General features: G+C 41.7%; 1 protein-coding gene across 4 annotated transcripts in view; it reads left to right on the forward strand.

The window, feature by feature from the left end:
• Positions 1–18954, forward strand: part of LOC126998797 (phosphatidylinositol glycan anchor biosynthesis class U protein-like) — an 89809-nt gene that overhangs the window by 22356 nt on the left and 48499 nt on the right. For 3 of the 4 annotated variants that reach the window (XM_050860849.1, XM_050860879.1, XM_050860859.1), the window contains exon 3: positions 6656–6758. The exons of the other annotated variant lie outside the window; for it this stretch is intronic. In XM_050860849.1, coding sequence (XP_050716806.1) covers positions 6656–6758 — 103 coding nt within the window. The remainder of the gene's footprint in view (positions 1–6655; positions 6759–18954) is intronic. 4 annotated transcript variants of the gene reach the window in all.

Below are 18954 nucleotides of genomic sequence, written 5' to 3' on the forward strand. Positions count from 1 at the left end.
ATATATATATATATATATATATATATATATATATATATATATATATATATATATATATATATATATATATATATATATATATATATATATATATATATATATATATATATATATATATATATATATATATATATATATATATATATATATATATATATATATATATATATATATATATATATATATATATATATATAGATATATATATATATATATACAGTAAACCCCCGATTATCCGAAAGCGGATTATCCGAAAAACTGGATTATCCGAAATTGATCTGGATAATGCAATTAAATTTTAATTTTTTTTCTATACTAAAACGTTATAAAACATCAAAAATAAATAAAAGTAACTACATATGTACTATATTAACACATTTAAAATTGATAAGAACAGTTAAAATGAATATGCTTTCTAATACGTATTGCTGAAATAGCTTGTAACGAATAGATCAATGTATTAGACAAAAACATTAAACAAACTCTCAACAACACCACGTCGCACCTTCGCCCCAGCAAGGACGTAGGTGCGGCGAATCGAACAAACTACTGCACGACTACTTTCACACCGTACTCTCAAGACAACGACACAAACACGACTCCCTCTCCACTCCATGCCACATTCCCTTCCAACATACGAAGTTGCGATAATATGAGTCATCATACTGTGTCTCCACCTGCACGATGCATCAAGGTCACACTTGCAAGCTTGCACAACCATTCACAATCGCACTCTGCAACATTCACAATTCAGATCTGCAACGCTCACAAGTATCAACATACACTGGTCCAGACAAGGAGACACACAGACAAACATTCAATAAAACATTTACATCACATGTTTTAAGCGTATTACTTTGTTTAGCGTGAAGCGTGTGTTTGTTTGGTTTCATTGTTTACATCGTCAGTCGGCGGCAGTCGCACACACACTTCACACTGGGCAGTCGCATCGCTGCTCTACCTGTGCTTCGACCTCACTTCTTTCTACATCACCATGCCGAAAGAAACCGGAAAAGGAAGAAAGTCGTCCTTACCATACAGCAGAACACAATGCCGACGATCAAACTGGCGGCGATCAAAATGGCGGCTATAAACCGGATTATCCGAAAATCGGCTTATCCGAAGAGGCTTCCTTCCATTTCGGATAATCGGGTTTTACTGTATATATATATATATATATATATATATATCTATATATATATATATATATATATATATATATATATATATATATATATATATATATATATTTATTCTTACATCCTTCTGTTTTCCTTAACTTCGTTGTTCTGTACAATATTTCCTCCGCTGCCTTCTGTAATCTTAACCCTTGGAGTACGGGTAGCGATATATTTCTCTGGATGCTGTGCACGGGGAAAATTTAGACATTTTAAAGAGGTGGAAATGGTGTCTTTCTTCTTTGCAATAATTGTATATTCATTTAGTATATATGGTGGTGTAATAAAACTTCTCTGCTAATAATAATAAAGAAGTTATGACAGCCGAAAATATTGTGCATTTTCATGGCACTGACATGTGGAAGCACCCACACACACACACACACACACACACACACACACACACTCTCTCTCTCTCTCAACTTGCCCCTCCCTCCTCTGTCAATGTCACTACCATAACAGTCATCAGAGTCACTGTCACTTTGATTCGCCCGCGTTTTACTTCCGCCCGGAGCAGAGGAACTGCTTGACGCGTCACGAGACATGACAGATGTATTCCGAACAAAAGTGGAAAATGATCTGTGGCCTTCAGTAGGGTGTGCGCTGAGATGAATGAGAGTGTGTACAGATGCCAGATGCCTCCACCATTCTTCTGAGTCAAGAACTGGCGGTATATTTGAAACGTAGGGAGTGTAGAGTGTGATGATTATATATATGATCCTCGTACGGATGGGGCGTGTGGTAGCTCACTTATATATACGATCGCCGTAATCTAAGGGTTAATCTTAATTTAACTGGTCCTGTTTTCCCTTCCATATAGTGGCCCATCCTATAAATTTCCTCCACTTCCTCTTCAATGTTTTGCCGTTCTTCATTATTTAAGTTCTTAAGTAGGGGTTTTACAAATTTCAGTTCTTTCTTTTCCCTTCTTGGTTTGTATGTTATATTCTTTTCCTTCATACCAAATATTACTACACTTTTCTTTTTCTCTGCTACTTCTCTTACTAATTCTTTGTTTTTCTTCAAGGCCTTAAGCACCTCCTTCTCTACGTCTTCCTTATCCTCTTTCATTTGCTGTTCGATTACTTCCCTGAGGTTTACATTTGCTTTTTCACTTTCCACTTTCCAAGACTTCACTTCTCCCAGCATTTCCTCTCTAACTCTTTGTTCTTCTCTGTTCACCAATTCCTTCAAATTTTCATTTTCCTTCCTTGCCACTCCCAGTCCTTCCTTTAACGACTTCTCATATTTTGCCACTTTTTCCTTCAACTCCTCATTTTCCTTCATCAAGTGCTTCTCCTCTTCTAACCTACGAACCCTTGCTTTGAGATCTCGGTGGAACTCCCTATTCTGCAATTCCTCCTCGTCCCTGCTCTTTACCAGTTTTATCCACTTGTCCAGTTTTCTTTCAAAGAACACCACTCTCTTATAAACAGCCGTTTCCTTGCTGGCAAATCCCAAAAAACCTCCCCCTCCCCCATACCTTCCATCACTCTCGTCTTCACTACTGTGGCCTTCTCCACTTGCTCCATATCCTCTCCTTCTTGGTGTTGACCACTCCATATCTTTCTCCTTTCTATTCATCTTACCAAATTGGTCAAAACAGGAGACAACCCAACACTACAGAATCGCCCAGACTCTTGTAAACAAAACAACTTATGCTGGAATTTTCAGTGAATCTCTTACCCCTTCCCGCGAGGAAACCAGGCTTCGTGGACCAAATGGTATGTTCAGTGACGAGGAGTGTCTTTGATGCAGCGCGTGAAACTGTGAGCGGGAAGGAAACAAACTAATTCTCTCTCTTGATGAAGAGCACCTGGATGCCAGCTCTTCACCAATATCTTCGCATATTTAATGATATATCACAACATCCTTTCATGTTACTGTATTATTAATTGAGTATAAGAACTATGTGAGTTTTGTGGGCTTTACATAAAAAGTCATACAAAGCGAGAAACATTATTTTTCTGTTTATTCAAGACTTGACGGTTTCTATAATGATATCAGCCAACATTGGAACACGCCGCCCGCGTAGAGTTGCCAAGTCTCATGAGTGGGCGCTATAGTCAAACTGAGCGATTTATCAAATTTCCAATGTGTATTTGTGTGTGTGTGTGTGTGTGTGTTTACCTATTTGTATTTACCTATTTGTAGCTTACCGGGCCCGAGCAAAGTCTAATAGTCCCGTCTATATAATTACATTCATCCAGACTTCACTAGCCAACAATGGAACACACACCGCGCGGCTAGGGTTGCCAAGTCTCATGAGTGGGCGATATAGTCAAACTGAGCCATTTATTATCAAATTTCCTAAGTGTATTTGTGTGTGTGTGTGTTTACCTATTTGTATTTACCTATTTGTAGTCTACCGGGCCTAAGCTAAGCTCCGATAGTCCCATCTCCGTATTTACTGTACATTCATCCAGACTTCACTAGCCAACATTGGAATACACGCCGCCCGCCTAGGGTTGCCAAATCTCATGAGTGGGCGCTTACCAAATCCTGAACAATTTATTACCAAATTTCCTATGTGTATCTGTGTGTGTGTGTGTGTGTGTGTGTGTGTGTGTAATTTACCTAGTTGTAATTTTACAGGGCCTGGGCTTACGCTCGTGTGGTCCCGTCTCCGTATCTATAATTATCCAACTTTTCCTTGAAGCTCTGCACACTCTTCGCCGATACTATTTCTTCACTTAGTCTGTTCCAAACCTCTATATTTCTTTGTGGGAAGCTATATTTCTTTATGTCTCGAGCATCTTCCCTTCCTCAACTTTTTACTATGTCCTCTAGTATTCCTGCTGGAAGGTTCCTCTCTTAGTAGCAATTTCTCGTTATCCACTTCTTCCATTTTACTCAATAGCCTATATATTTGTATTAGGTCTCATCTTTCTCTTTTTTTTTTCTAGTGTTGGTAAGTCCATTTCCTTTAGTCTCTCTTCATATGTCAGTCCCTCCAGTTCTGGAACCATTTTTGTTGCCATCCTCTGTATTCTTTCTTTCTCTGTATTCTTTTCTTTTGTGTGTGTGTGTGTGTGTGTGTGTGTAAGAGAGAGAGAGAGAGAGAGTGTGATTTCTTTTGTAATAATAATATATTAGAATAACCATTATTAATAAAGATAAAAAAAATAGAAATTCTATAACTTATCATTGATTGATTGATTGATTGTGCAGGTTGTAGTGCAGTATTGCTTGGGGGTAGCTAATCATTTAAAGCATCCAAGGAGATATCGTCAGTGCTGCCCACCTTACGTATTTGGTCACACATGTCCACAGAGAATTTATACAGCATGTTATTTGTGATTTAAAAGCAGGTAATGTAATGAAAATTGTCACTTGGCAACCCCAGGCTCGGGCGGCCTAGTAAACACACGTCGCCACTGCTGCCAACCAACGCATCAATGTAACATTTTCTGCTATATATAATGTATGTCACTGTAGCAAGCACTGTTTACATAAATATTAGCCACACAATATAATCCATTATAGAAATGTACCTAAATTGCATTAATGTTTCAGTTTTCAATGTTTGTTTGATTTGCAATAGTACCAACACTACACGGAAAGATAGCTTGGAAGGGGGAAGAGAAGGGGCCGTTTGGGCATACCTCAAAACGAAAATACACTCTCTAAGCGACACTTCGACGAAGAGGGAAGAGACTCACTGAAAATCCCGCCGTTAGGTGCCGACAAAACAGCTGATCCCGGCGTCGGGACGGTCGCGGCATACTTCTGTCCTCCACCAAGTCTTACAAGTGTGTGTGTGTGTGTGTGTGTGCGCGAGAGAAAGAGAGCGAGAGAGGAGAGAGGGGAGGGTTCAACAAGTCACAGCTTGATGTGTGTGTGTGTGTTTTATATTACATGATGATTATGTTGAGGTTATGGCTAAAAACTTGTTATATTCAGGAGCGACATTTGAAATTTGGCGTGCGTGGTGATCCCGGATACGGGGCGGAACGCTGTTTTGGCCCGGCCATAGTGAAGCGGTTAATTTAAGTGCCAGCGTACCACTAAAAGTTCACAAGCCAGTAAACAAAAACTGAACCTTCACCTTATAAGATTCAGGGTGATTTTCTGGGTCTTTTCTCTGGAAAAAAGTACATCTTATAAACCGTCAAATACGGTACTTTGCTCCTTGTAGTATGGCCTTTTTGTCTTTTCTTCTGTGCCTTGCTGCTCTGAACATCTGCCCCCTTCTGCCGTGTTGTTCAAGTTCTGACTCCACATCTCCCACGTTTATTTCCTTACGGTTTCCACTGGGCTCATGGATTCCTTTGTCTCATGGAGCTCCACGCACTCCTCTGTCCATCTCACTTCTTGATCTCTGCCTCTGCTTGAATGCTCAATAAGTTTTTGTTGCACCTCTCCATTCCCACACTAAGTCTCCCTCTCTCCTTCCAAATGTTTATCCACATACCTCTTCTCCAGGTCTCAGTATATTTCCTAGTAACTGCGGTCGGTCTTTCTTCTGCACTACCACCTCTCCTGCTCTTTTCCCCAATCAACTTCTCACCTTTACTCTCTCCCCCCATCTCTTTCATTCCTTTAAGAGTCTCCTCTTCTATGCCCCAGTCTCCTACCTTATGTCACACAACCAACCAAGAGACTGCTAACTTATTTAAACTTTTATTTGATGCCTCCCTCCCTCCCTCCCCTTTACAGCCCCGCTGCAGACAACTCTCTACTCTTGCTCATCCCTATTGTATTCAAATCCCTTATGCAAGAGTTAACCAGCATTTTCACTCATTTATCTCTTCTGTTGTGAAACTCTGGAATAGCCTTACTTCATCTATATTTTCTCCTGCCTACGACTTGAACTCTTTCAAGAGGAGAGTATCAAGACACCTCTCCACCCAAGATAAAGTGGGTGCATTCATCACAGGCAGTCTAAGTCTGTCTATCTGTCACCAGTTGTTGCCTTTCCCTTAAGTCCTCCATTTCATTAGAGCTTTTTTCCTTCCTTCCTTCCTTCCTTCCTTCCTTCCTCTTATTTAGCTCCCCTTACCACTAAAATCCATTAACATGAGGGCTGGAATGCTCTCAGCTGTCATCTGCTTGACAGCTCATCAGTTTCTAGTAACATAACATTTCCCTTCTTCACCTTTACCTTCCTTCACTAGATTCATTAACAGAAGGCAGTGGGAGTCACAGGGAGCTGTCCAGCTCAAGAACTCATAACACAGTAATGTACTTCATTGGCAGATGGGGCGATGACAAAAAAAAAAAAAAAAAACATTGACAGTGTTTGTTCATGCACTGCCATCCAATAATCTGGAATATCTGTTAATCTGGCATGAGTCTGGTCAACTGGAAACCTGATCAACAAAGTTTTACTTCACTCACTGCACAATAAAAATGAGAAAAGGAGTGAGTCCACAGTGGAGAATGGAGGAGTCAGTAGGAAGTAGTGTTCAACTGATGCAGATAATCACAAAATGTGGATTTTTCAATATAAGAAGCTTTATAACACTTTCTTTCAGTGGAGGAGGGAGTCTTCCTGTATTCCCAAGGGATTCCAGTGTACAGTGGAGGTGTGTTCCATGAGACACCGCTGTGTCTTCTCGTCAGCAATTTTCTGATCAGGTATTTTGGCATGTTTGTTGCAATACTAGTTTATAGCCATACATACTTATAGAAAAGTTGATCATGTAAAAGTCAGCTCCTTAATTTTAGGGAAAATAATTAAAAACACATTGGCTGTAAAATGTGATAAGTTTTCAAAGAAAGCAGATCATTATCCACACTTAAAAAGAGCTAAAGGGAGGAAACAATTGTTTGTCATGCTTCCCACATTCTTGGCCACAGACATGGGTAGGCAAAGCACTGCACTGAAACTGTTTAGAGAAAAGACCTTTTTGCATACCTCTCAGTCCTCTGGGCACCACAGCCACAGCTGAGTGCCACTTGTTTCTAAGGCCTACACAGACAGGCAAAAGGCCTAGGGAAATTATATTCACTCATGGACAATGAAAACAGAGGTTTTATCAGGTTTAGTGGCCATTCATTACATTTCAAATACACAGATTTTGTAAAACCCTTTTAACCCTTTCATTGCTAAATGCTTGCAGCGGGCATTAGGCGTATTTGCTGGTGGCGCTAAACGCTCACTGTGACCTCCACCCTAACTCAAGTCTCCTGCGTATTAGAGTGTTCCAACACTAATTCTCACAACACAGGATTGCCAATTGAGTGGGTTCTTCACTAAATTTGGTGGAAAATCATGTCAGCCCAGCGCGGAAAATCTACGGACGAGCAACTGGTGGATGTTAATTGTTGACCAATATAGCGACATTTTTGCATAGCTTCACCTATCACATGACTGATATTTTTACCAAATAGTTGTAAATTTTGCAGTTGGCAATACTGCCCTGCCAGCACCCCATCATCAAGAGATCTACAGTAGTTGCCTTACGGCTGACCGTCGCGCATGTATAAATGTACGTCTTCACAGGCAACACCCCCTGAACATGCCTGTACTTTCGCAGGAGAGGCTTACATTACTAAATCGTATAGATCTTAGCCTCCTCTTTCCAATGGTGTTTTTGTTTTTTAGCTGTGATGAATAGTTTTTGAGATACAGCGGTTAAAAGAGCGAGCACTAGCGTCACTTGCTGGTGGTGCTAAAAGCTCGCTGCGAGCACCAGTCGCACTCGCAGCAAAAAACACCCCCTGATCGTGCCTGTACATTCGCAGGAGAGGCTTACATAACCGAATCTTATAGATCTTGGCCTCCTCTTTCCAATGGTGTTTTTGTTTTGGAACTGTGATGAATAGTTTTTGAGATATAGCGATTAAAAGAGATCCCCTTCCCCCGCCCCCGCTGGGGTGCCTGAGCGCGCCTGAGGGGATAGTCTCCTTGCGAGCGTTTAGCAATGAAAGGGTTAAGTTGTCTTTTTTACATCTGTGTTATTTATAAATTCGCTTTGTAAAAAATATCACAGTTAATCCTCTAGTATCCAGCAACCGTGGAAAATCAGAGATGCTGGATAAGTGGAAATTTCAGATACTTGAGGAATATTCCAGAAGTTTTGCATGGAGTAATTTCATTCACCCAAACATGTTGACACTGGCACTTTGCACTCAGATGCATCTCCATCTCCCCTGCTAGCTGGAAGCTTGTACAGTAAACCCTCTGGTATCCGGGTTAATAGAGCCACGGGGGCACCCGGATATGGGAAAAACGTGGATATGGTGTAGGTTAAGTCTACTGACCCGAAAACCCAACTTTTGCCAACTGAATTTAATATATCACCACAAACAAAGCTACTTAAGATCACGCCCATAAGCCCACGACAGCCTTACATGCCCGCACATACGTATACAGTACCCTCTTGAGTTTCGCGCTATTGGAGTTTCGCGATCCTCGAGTTTAGCGCTTAGTCCTAAATTCTTACTATCACGAGTTTCGCACATTACCACCACGAGTTTCACGTTGCTTTGACATATTCTGGTCACGTCTACGTACCGTCGGCGTCATGCGTGCTGCCTTAAAAGGCAGTGTCCAACCATTAGGGCTATGGACAACTGCGGTTGCCCGTATGCCCAACCAGGAGTGAGTTGTTGGTTGTCCTTATGAATGGAAAACGGTTGTGAGTACGGCAGTGGCTGAGGAGTGAGGAGCAGTGGAAGATGGCCCACCAAGAGACTCGTAAAATGGACTGGCAGAGCTGCATTGCTTACTACTTGATTAACAAGATAAGAGAACACCCTGTGCTGTGGAACCACAGTCCAAAAATCTTTTTATCAAGTCTTTGAAAATTGCAGAACTCCGTGTTGGTTTCCTTTTCTTCTTCTTCTTTTGACCTGTAATGCATGGCAGCGAAGGTGAAAAGTAATAGTGAAAAATAGCAAAAGGGCATAGAAAAGCAAAATCAGGGAAAGAAAAGGACAGAAAAAAACCTAAATTCAGGGTGAAGTGTATAAGTGTGCACTGTTAAGTAACTATATAAAGGCCGCTTTCACAGTCACTTTATTTATTTTGATCGTTACCAATGGCGGCGATCACCACTTAGTATTTCATGTGAAACTGGCCGATGGGGTAGTGGCGGCTGCAGATGAAGCGAGAGATGTTGAGAGTGTGTGGTAAGTGCAGGGCTAGGCTAACCCTGCAGCCGCCACTACCCGATCGACCAGTTTCATGTAGAAATACTATAGCGGCGACCGCTGACATTGGTAACGATCAAAAGAAACAAAATGACTGTGAAAGCGGCCTGAAGTGCATGTTGTGAAGTATAAAAGTGTGGAGAAGGAGGACCTAAGAAGCAATACAAAGCGTTACAGGTCAAAAGAAGAAGAAGAAGGTCCACTGCACTGGCCGGTGTTGCGAGAAATATCTCCCCGATGAAATTAGTCATTCTGCTGTCCACCACTCATGCGCGCTGTGGGAATACACAGCATTAAAAGTATTAACTTGCCTGGTTTTGTTCTAGTCTGTCTGCTTGTGATCTTTGTGAGCGGTGAGGGAAATAAGGAAACAGTAACCAAGTTGAACCTCTCTGCGAGCTATTTTGCGGCGGCGGCAGCAGTTTACGTTCAATAGGCATTGAAAAGTCAATCATGATATTAGTGATTTCATGATTTTTAACAGAAAGAGTTAGCAGATTATTTCATAACACACAAAAAACTACCAGAAAAATATAGGTTTGTCCAACTGTCCCACGGGTGACCGTGAGCGACCGCTCTTACTCAAGCAGACGACACCATGCGGATCACAAGTGTGTATTCAGAACTGCCAGCCAATTGTAAGGCAGCCACCTTCAACTGGGGCTTTAAAATGATCTGTTCTTACTTCACATTTTCTGCCTATTAACAACGTACAGTCGTGGGACATAAGTGTTGACACAGTTTCCAAAATGTTTCGGACGCCGATAGTGAATGACGGCAACTATCCAGCAGAACTACATTCGAGTTATATGTGACGTATGTGTGTGTGTCTGTGGGTGTGTACAAGAATCAAAGAGTGTGTGTGGGTGTGAGAGAGATATTATTTAAGGATTTTTCTTACGAAACTGTGAGCATCAACTGCACGATGACTGTTTCTTTAAGAAAAATCTGTTATGAATGCTCTTGTTTCCACTAGTGCTGCAGTGCACACTCTGTAATAAGATTTTCTGCATTCCATAAGCTAAATACTTGCTGGCTTTGGTCGTCTGTGCATTCTGGAGAGAGAGAGAGAGAGAGAGAGAGAGAGAGAGAGAGAGAGAGAGAGAGAGAGAGAGAGATGAATTTCTCTTAAGAGAAAAAGTTACTGCAAAATAATAGCCTACTTTTCTTAAATGCATGATAATAACTTAGTATTCATAAATGCAAAGTAATAGCCTACTTTCATATATGCAGACGAATCGTTTAATATTCTTAAATGCAAAATAATAGCTTTGTAATTCAATTTAATTCATAATAGCCTACTAGTTTCCTAAATGCGCCAGCTGGCATGGCCGATGATGTCATTGCATAACACTGTCAAGCGAGAGTTAAATGGTGGTATCATTATATATTTTTAAACCATATCAGAATATTTGTGCACATTATCAATGTTTTCTTCGTATTTTCTTAGCGAGGACATTGCAGGAATGAATACGACTGTTGCTTAAATTACAGGCTCACGGAGTAGAGGGTAAAGTTTTGAACTGGGTCAAGGCGTGGCTTAGCAATAGGAAGCAAAGAGTGCAAATCAATGGTAAAAGATCTGACTGGGGATGTGTTACGAGTGGGGTCCCACAAGGTTCAGTATTAGGTCTACTTTTGTTTATTATTTATATCAATGACTTAGACACAGGAATTAGTAGTGATGTTAGTAAATTTGCAGATGATACCAAGATCGGTAGAGTAATTGAGTCGGATCAGGACGCTAGTATTCTCCAAGGTGAACTCAACAGATTATATGACTGGGCAGATAAATGGCAGATGGAGTTCAATGTAGGGAAGTGCAGTATTCTGAGTGTAGGTAGGAACAACCCCTCACATAACTATTGCTTAAATGACACTCTCATAAGTAGGTCTGGGTGCGAGAGGGATTTAGGGGTCTTAGTGAGCTCTGATCTCCGTTCAAGGGCACAATGCATTCAAGCTAGAAATTGAGCTAATAGGGTACTGGGATTTATTTCAAGGAGCGTAAGCAACAGAAGCCCCGAAGTCTTCCTCAAACTATATTTAGCATTAGTTAGGCCTCATCTTGACTATGCGGTTCAGTTCTGGTCACCCTACTATAGAATGGATATCAAAATGTTAGAATCGGTGCAGAGGAGGATGACTAAGATGATTCAGGGGTTGAGAAACTTGCCATACGAGGAAAGACTCAAACAGTTAAACTTGCATTCTCTAGAAAGGCGAAGGGTGCGTGGAGACATGATCGAGGTTTATAAATGGATGAAGGGCTTTAATAAGAGACATTCATAAGGTTTTGTTGGTAAGAGAACCGGGTAGGACACGAAGTAACGGGTTTAAACTGGATAAATTCAGATTCAACAGGGACATAGGCAAAAATTGGTTTACTAACAGGGTGGTGGATGAGTGGAATAGGCTTAGCAGTCATGTGGTGAGTGCCAATACAATTGTCACATTTAAAAATAGACTAGATAAATTCATGGACAGCGATATTAGGTGGGGTTAGATACACGGGAGCTTAGGGTCAAAGGAGCTGCCTCGTACAGGCCTACCGGCCTCTTGCAGACTCCTGCGTTCTTATGTTCTTATGTTCTTATGTATTCAAATGCATAATAGCATTGTAAACAACTTTAGCTTTCAATGACTAAATTTGAACGAAAAGTAAAGAGACATTATCGTCCGCGAATTAAAAACTTGTTATCAGTGTGCACAACTGACAAATTCATATCTAATAAATTATGGAGAGTGTATATGTAGTGATATATCTGAACATTAGCCTCTTTCCATGTGGTGTATATATTTTAAAGTCGGGGCCGGTGAACGGAACTCAGTGGACAGTGTGTCAACACTTGTGTCCCACGATTGTACCTATTTTGAGATAACAAGGGAGTAGTCGAAAAAATTGTGGTAACAAGGGAGTAAAGTCGGAAAAAGTAATTATTTTCCACGGGTCGGAACCAATAAGCGCTTTTACATGGATTTCAATACCTCGAGTTTCGCGATCCTAGAGTTTAGCACCATACCTTCGGAGTGAAGCAAGCGCAAAACTCAAGAGGGTACTGTATATATGAAACGAGTGCAGGGACAATATGTTATAGCCGTAAAATAGAAAAATATGTTACGGGTTAGCCTACATTTCAGCCGCGCAGCCGCCACCCCGCCCCACTCGCCCTGAGAATATATAGTAAGCCCTCGTCTATCGCTGGGGTTAGGTTCCAGAACCCCCGCAACAGGCGAAAATCCGCAAAGTAGCGACCTTATATTTATTTTATTATTAATATATATTTTAAGGCTTTATAAGCTCTCCCCTTACTCTTATAAACCTTTCCCACTCTTTTATAAACACTTCCTATACAGGAGGTCCTCGGGTTACGACTGTCTCGACCTATGACATTTTGTCATTACGACGCGGTCCCAATAAATGATTCTATAATTCTTGTCTCGACTTTTGATATTTGCTTCTTAAATACGAACTTCGCGCAGGACTTAGTGTTGAGCTGGGCAGAAAAATACTCAGAGAAAGGACAATATGAGCGTAGCTCACTTCCCTTATATCACCGGGAAAAGGAAGAAAGTCGTCCTTACCATACAGCAGAAGCTGGCGGCGATCAAAATGGCGGCCATAAATCCGGATTATCCGAAAAATCGGCTTATCCGAAAGAGGCTTCCCCCCTTCCATTTCGGATAATCGGGGTTTTACTGTATATATATATATATATATATATATATATATATATATATATATATATATATATATATATATATATACATACATACATATACACATAAGCGCCATGGTAAGCGCCCCGAACACCACACACAGGCAAAGCAATGCCTGGAGAAGGTAGGGCACACACGCAAAAGCAATTAACTGGGTCATGGTGAACATAAACAATGGCGGGCGTGGTGCTGCTTGTTGTGTTGTGGTGCGCAAGGTAAAGAGAATCACTTTACCTTGGTGGTGCGGTACACCACCCGGGCAGAGCTTAGAGGCATCGCGCGGGCAATTTGAACGACTTTTGGCGGCACGCATCAATTTTTTTGAATTTTTGGGAAAAAAAATCACATTTGTTAAAACTCCCGGATACGGGCGAGGTTGGATACAGTGCTCCCGGATAACTGAGGGTTTACTGTATTTATCTAGTTGTGAAATACAGGAAAAGAGCCGTACTAGTCTCGTGCTGTCCCATCTCCATAACGCTTATTATCCAGTTTGGCTTTGAATTCATGAATCGTCTCTGCACACACAGTCTCCTCATCGTCTGTTCCATGTTGTTATGCTTCTGTATGGAAAACTGTATTTCTTGACGTCTCTCCTACAGTCACTCTTCTTCAATTTCTTTCTATTCCTTGTCACACTCCTATCACGTACCACTAAGTCTTCCCTGTCCAATTTCTCCAATCTCTCTTGTATCCTGTATAATGCTATTAGGTCCCCTCTCTCTCTCTCCTTCTCTCCAGTGTTGTTAGTCCCAATTTCTCCAGTCTTTCTTCATAAGTATGTTCTCAGAGTTTCCGGTAGTTTGGTCGCTGCTCTTTGTATTCTTTCCAACTTTCTAATTTCTTTCTTCAATCTAGGTGACCACACTAATGCTGCATATTCCAGTCTTGGACGTATCATCGATGTTATTAATTTCTTCACCATTTCTTCATCTAGATATGTAAATGCTGCTTTAATATTTCTAAGAAGATTGTATGTTTCCCCAGTTATCCTGTTTATATGTTTTCCAAAGGATAACTTGTCTGTTATTGTCACTCCCAGATCTTTTTCCTCTGTTTTTTTTTCATGATTCTTTCATTACTCAGAGAGTAGTTCCCCGATATTCATCTACTGCTCTTACCAAACTCCATCACACTTCACTTCTATGTATTGAATGTCATTGCCCATTTGAGTGACCATTCGCTTATTCTGTCGAAATCCTGGCTTAGACCTACACAGCCTTCTTTATTAGCCACCCTCCTCATTATTTTAGCATCATCAGCAAACATATTCATATAGCTTCTCACCCCTTCTGTCATGTCATTTATATATATTGCAAACATAATCGGAGCCAACACCGATCCTTGGGGAACTCCACTGGTCACTTCCGTCCAGTTTGATTTATTGTTCCTGATTACTGTTCTCATTTCTCTCTTCGTTAAAAAGTCTATAATCCAATCCAACATTGAACCTCCCAGCCTTCCAACATGATTGAGTTTCCATATTAATCTCTTGTGGGGGACTTTATCAAACGCCTTCTTTAAGTCCAGATACACTCAATCCGCCCAACCGTCCCTCTCCTGTATTATATCAATTACTCTTAAATAGAAGCTTATCAGATTAGTTACACAAGATCGCCCTCCTCTGAATCTGAATTGACTATTTGTTAATATACTGTTGCTTTCTAAATATTCCACCCATCTGTTTTTTATAATTTTCTCACACATCTTTGCTACTACGCTTGTTAATGACGCTGGCCTATAGTTCAGCGGGTCCTCCTTACTTCCTCCTTTATGTATTGGGACGATGTTAGCCCGTTTCCAGTCCATTGGTACCTTCCCTTGTGCTAGTGAGACATTAATCAAGTTGCTCAACTTTCCAGCTATTTGTTGGTTACAATCTTTTAACACCCAATTTGATATACCATCCGGTCCTGCTGATTTCCTCGCATCCAGTTCTTCCAATAATTTTCTAATTTAATTTGTTGATGTTTGTATCTTTTCCAGTCCAACTCTATCCTCTGGCACTGCATCTACACCCTCAAACTCACTCTCCCTTGTGAACACTGTTTGGAAACAATTATTCATTACTTCTACTATTTCACTTATACAGTCGTCCCTCAAATAGTACGGTTTCGGTTTTATACGGATTGTCATGGAAGAACTTTTTTAGGACTTTTAAATTTCCCGCTCGTCGCACCAAGTAGCCATGGCGTGAGTGGCAACACTGTTTTACCAAAACACCTGCTGAAAGCACCCCAAAGCATTTGCAAAAGATGTTCACCTTGCAGAAGAATTCAGATTTAGGAGAAGTTACGTTTTGGGATGAGTTATGTTGCGGTAGGGAGAACATACCATGTGAATGAGAGCAGTGTTCGCTTTATCTATCATAGTGTAAAAGAAATTCTTGCCGCAGTAACTGCCAATGCTCCAGGAGTGCTGCAAGAGTAAAGATAAAGGCAGTCCTTTTACTAAGCCTTGTCGTTGCTATGGTAACGGCGTCTCACTCGCTGCAAAATAGGGTACACTGATCTTCCTGATGCAATGGAAGCACTTAAGTGTTTGTTTGGGCCGCCATATTTGCTGATGACGTCATCACAGCACAGAGGCGTTCCACCTTTCAAAGCCGGGAGCGGAGCGGACGTGCCGAGTTTGCAACTCGTGCTGCCGCGTCACGCGTCTGAGAGCACTCGGGACATACTGAGAGTCCTTATTCCCTCTCTCAAACGCAGCCCAGGAGTGTTTCTAGGGGGGCACTAATTTTATACGGATTTTCGAATAGTATGGGGGTCCTGAGTCCCTAACCCCCGTACTATTTGAGGGACGACTGTACTATCAAAAGTTTCACCATTAACTTTAACTTCCTGGATCTCATCTCCATTTTTCAGCTTTCCATTTATGAACTTATAAAACAGTTTTGGCTGGTCTTTGCACTTATCCGCAGTATTTTTCTCAAAATTTTTTTTTCTTCTCTTCTTGTTTTAACATCAGCATTCCTCTTCTTTTTGTACTCATTCCAGAGATTCATCCTCCTATTTTTTCTCCATCTGTTCCATGCCTTCTCCTTATCCTGCTTGGCTTCTACACACTTTCTATTACACCACTCTTTTCATTTCTGTCCAGCTTTCATCCTTGGTACCCACTTTTCCACTCCTCCGTTGTAAATCCGTAGAAAGATAGCCCATTTTTCCTCCACATTGTCAGCCTCAAAAAAAGTATCCCATTGTGCTTCCTCAAAATGTTTCCTAAGTTGTTCAAAATTTGCCTTCTTAAAGTTGAACCATTCTTTCCTGTAGTCCTTATTCCTGATTATTTTACCTTCTTCTCGTAATATGTATTCGATAAGGACATGATCGCTCTTCCCAATAGGGCTCTTATAGTTCATCTCTGTGATATCCGGCTTCCTGGTGATTATCAAGTCCAATCTAGATGGCTCATCATTTCCTCTGAATTTCGTATTTTCCTCCACCCACTGTGTGAGGAAGTTATCTATAACCAATTCCAAAACCTTGTTCCCCCATGAAGCTTCACATCCTTCCGTTGACCAGTTTTCCCATGACACTTCCTTAGAATTAAAATCTTCCATTATCAAAATCTTTTCTTTCTCCTCCAGCAATCTCCTTAGGCAGTCTATTGTATCTTCCAGCTTCTTCTTGTACAATTCTTCTGTCCATGAGCTGTTTTTTCGGGGGACATACACCACTACAATATTTCTGCATCCTTCCCTTTGCATTCTTACTCCCACATTTAAGACCTCCGCTTCCCCTTCTCCATAGGTGACACCCTCCACAGTCAATTCTGTTTTCAACAATAGTATCACTCCTCCTCCTTGTTTATTTTCTCTATTTCTTGTCCATACATTATATTTACCATCCCCTAAGTTGAATGCATATACAGTACCCTCTCGAGTTTTGCTCTATCCGAGTTTCGTGATCCTCGAGTTTGGCGGTTAGTCCTAAATTCTTACCATCCTGACTTTCGCGCATTATCACCCCGAGTTTCGCGCTGCTTTGACATGTACGGGTCACGTCTACTTACCATCGGCGTCACTCATGCTACCTTAAAAGGTAGTATCACACTGAACATTTTCCTCCAAACATTGTGGCTGTGGCAAAAGAGAGAGAGAGAGAGAGAGAGAGAGAGAGAGAGAGAGAGAGAGAGAGAGAGAGAGAGACTTATTAACACTTTAACCACGTTTGAACTTCCCGCCTCCGCCTCCCTGTCGCGTTTGGTTCAACTCGGCGCAGCCTCAATACCACGCGAGCCCCCAACTCAAGAGGAGGTGTGTAGCTTCACTCTGGTTATGACCCCCTCTCATGAAAGATGAAATAGAGAGGATGAAAACAAGAAGGGTGTGGGGAGGGAGGGTCTGAAAGGAGAGTCAGGTCAGGGCTTTGGTCAGGACATGACCTGACTCAGGTCAGGACATGTCCATACCTGTCACACACACACAGAAGGTGAAATGAGAAGGATGTGGGGAGGATGGGGCAGAAAGGAGAGTCAGATCAGGGCTTTAGTCAGGACATGACCTGACTCAGGTCAGGTCAGGTCCTGACGTCACACACACACACACACACACACACAGAAGGGGAATGAGAATGGTGTAGGGAGGGAGGGGCAAAAATGAGTCAGATCAGGGCTTTGGTCAGGATATGACCTGACTCAGGTCAAGACATGACCTGACTCTCCCTTCTGCCCCTCCCTTCCCCCAACCTTCTCATTTCTGTGTGTGTGTGTGTGTGTGTGTGTCAAGACATGACCTGACTCTCCCTTCTGCCCCTCCCCCCCCCCCACACCCTTCTAATTTCTCCTTATGTGTGTGACGCACACCTGGAAAAGTTGCCGGTTGCCGAAGCTGCCGCCAATGCAGTGGGAAAAAAAAGGCCCAGTGTGACACCAGCTTACAGAAAACCGACAACTCGCTCCCGGTGGGCGTACAGGCGTTGCCAATAGCCACAACGGTTAGAGGAAAATGGCCAGTGTGACATCTCCTTAAGGCAGTGAGGCTGCTGATTGGGTGAGAGCCAGCGATGACGTCATCGGACTCCCAGCGAATCACAAGCGTGTTTTCAGAGCTCAGCCAATCGTAAGGCTTCATCCTTGGCTTTAGAATGACCCGTTCTCTCTTCCTGTTTTCTTCCTTTTTCCACGGTACGTATTTTGAAATAACAAGGGAGTAAAGGATGGAAAATGTGATCTCCGGGGGGCAGCATGAGCCAATTATAATGGCACCACTATAAACAGTTGCCTGTGCCATGACGGGCTCGGGGCCGACCATCAGTCCCAGATGGATTGTCTACCGGCGCCATAGGCCACATGTAAAAAAAATATAAAAAAAATAAAAAATAAAAATAAATAAATAAAAAACGCCATGGGTCGAAACAAATGAGCGCTTTTTTCAGTGTTTTCAATACCTCGAGTTTCGCAATCCTCGAGTTTAGCGCTATACCTTCAGAACGAAGCGAGCGCGAAACTCGAGAGGGTACTGTATACTACTAGACAATTTTGTTTCCATAATCCCCATAACATCTGGTTTTTCCTTACTCAGGTAATCTCCTATCTCTAACATTGACAATATTAACCCATTCACATTAGTGTATGCCACCTTCAAACTGTCTCCTCTTCCCTTCTGTACCACTTCCTTAGGTCCATGTCTATCACTCTCCAGAATAACATCTTTTTCTCCACTTCTGACCTTGCTTCATTCTTTTCATTGGCTTGATTCTTCAAGTCTCTTATCGTGTTCCTTTCCTCCACACTTCTGTCCTTTCTTACCCAGACTTTTTTGTTGGCCTCTATTCTTGCTAACTTTCATGACTTTCCCACCACTTCTTCTGTAGCAGCTTGAGACCTAAATCTAATTTTTACTGGCCATTGGGCTCCTTCTTCATACTTCCCAAGCCTGAATACTTCCTCGATCTCCCCTACCAGCTCATGACCTTCTTCCTGAATTGCTTCAATTACTTGCTCTACTGCC

Source organism: Eriocheir sinensis, chromosome 2 (assembly GCF_024679095.1).
Source record: "Eriocheir sinensis breed Jianghai 21 chromosome 2, ASM2467909v1, whole genome shotgun sequence".
Taxonomy (NCBI): Eukaryota; Metazoa; Arthropoda; class Malacostraca; order Decapoda; family Varunidae; genus Eriocheir; species Eriocheir sinensis.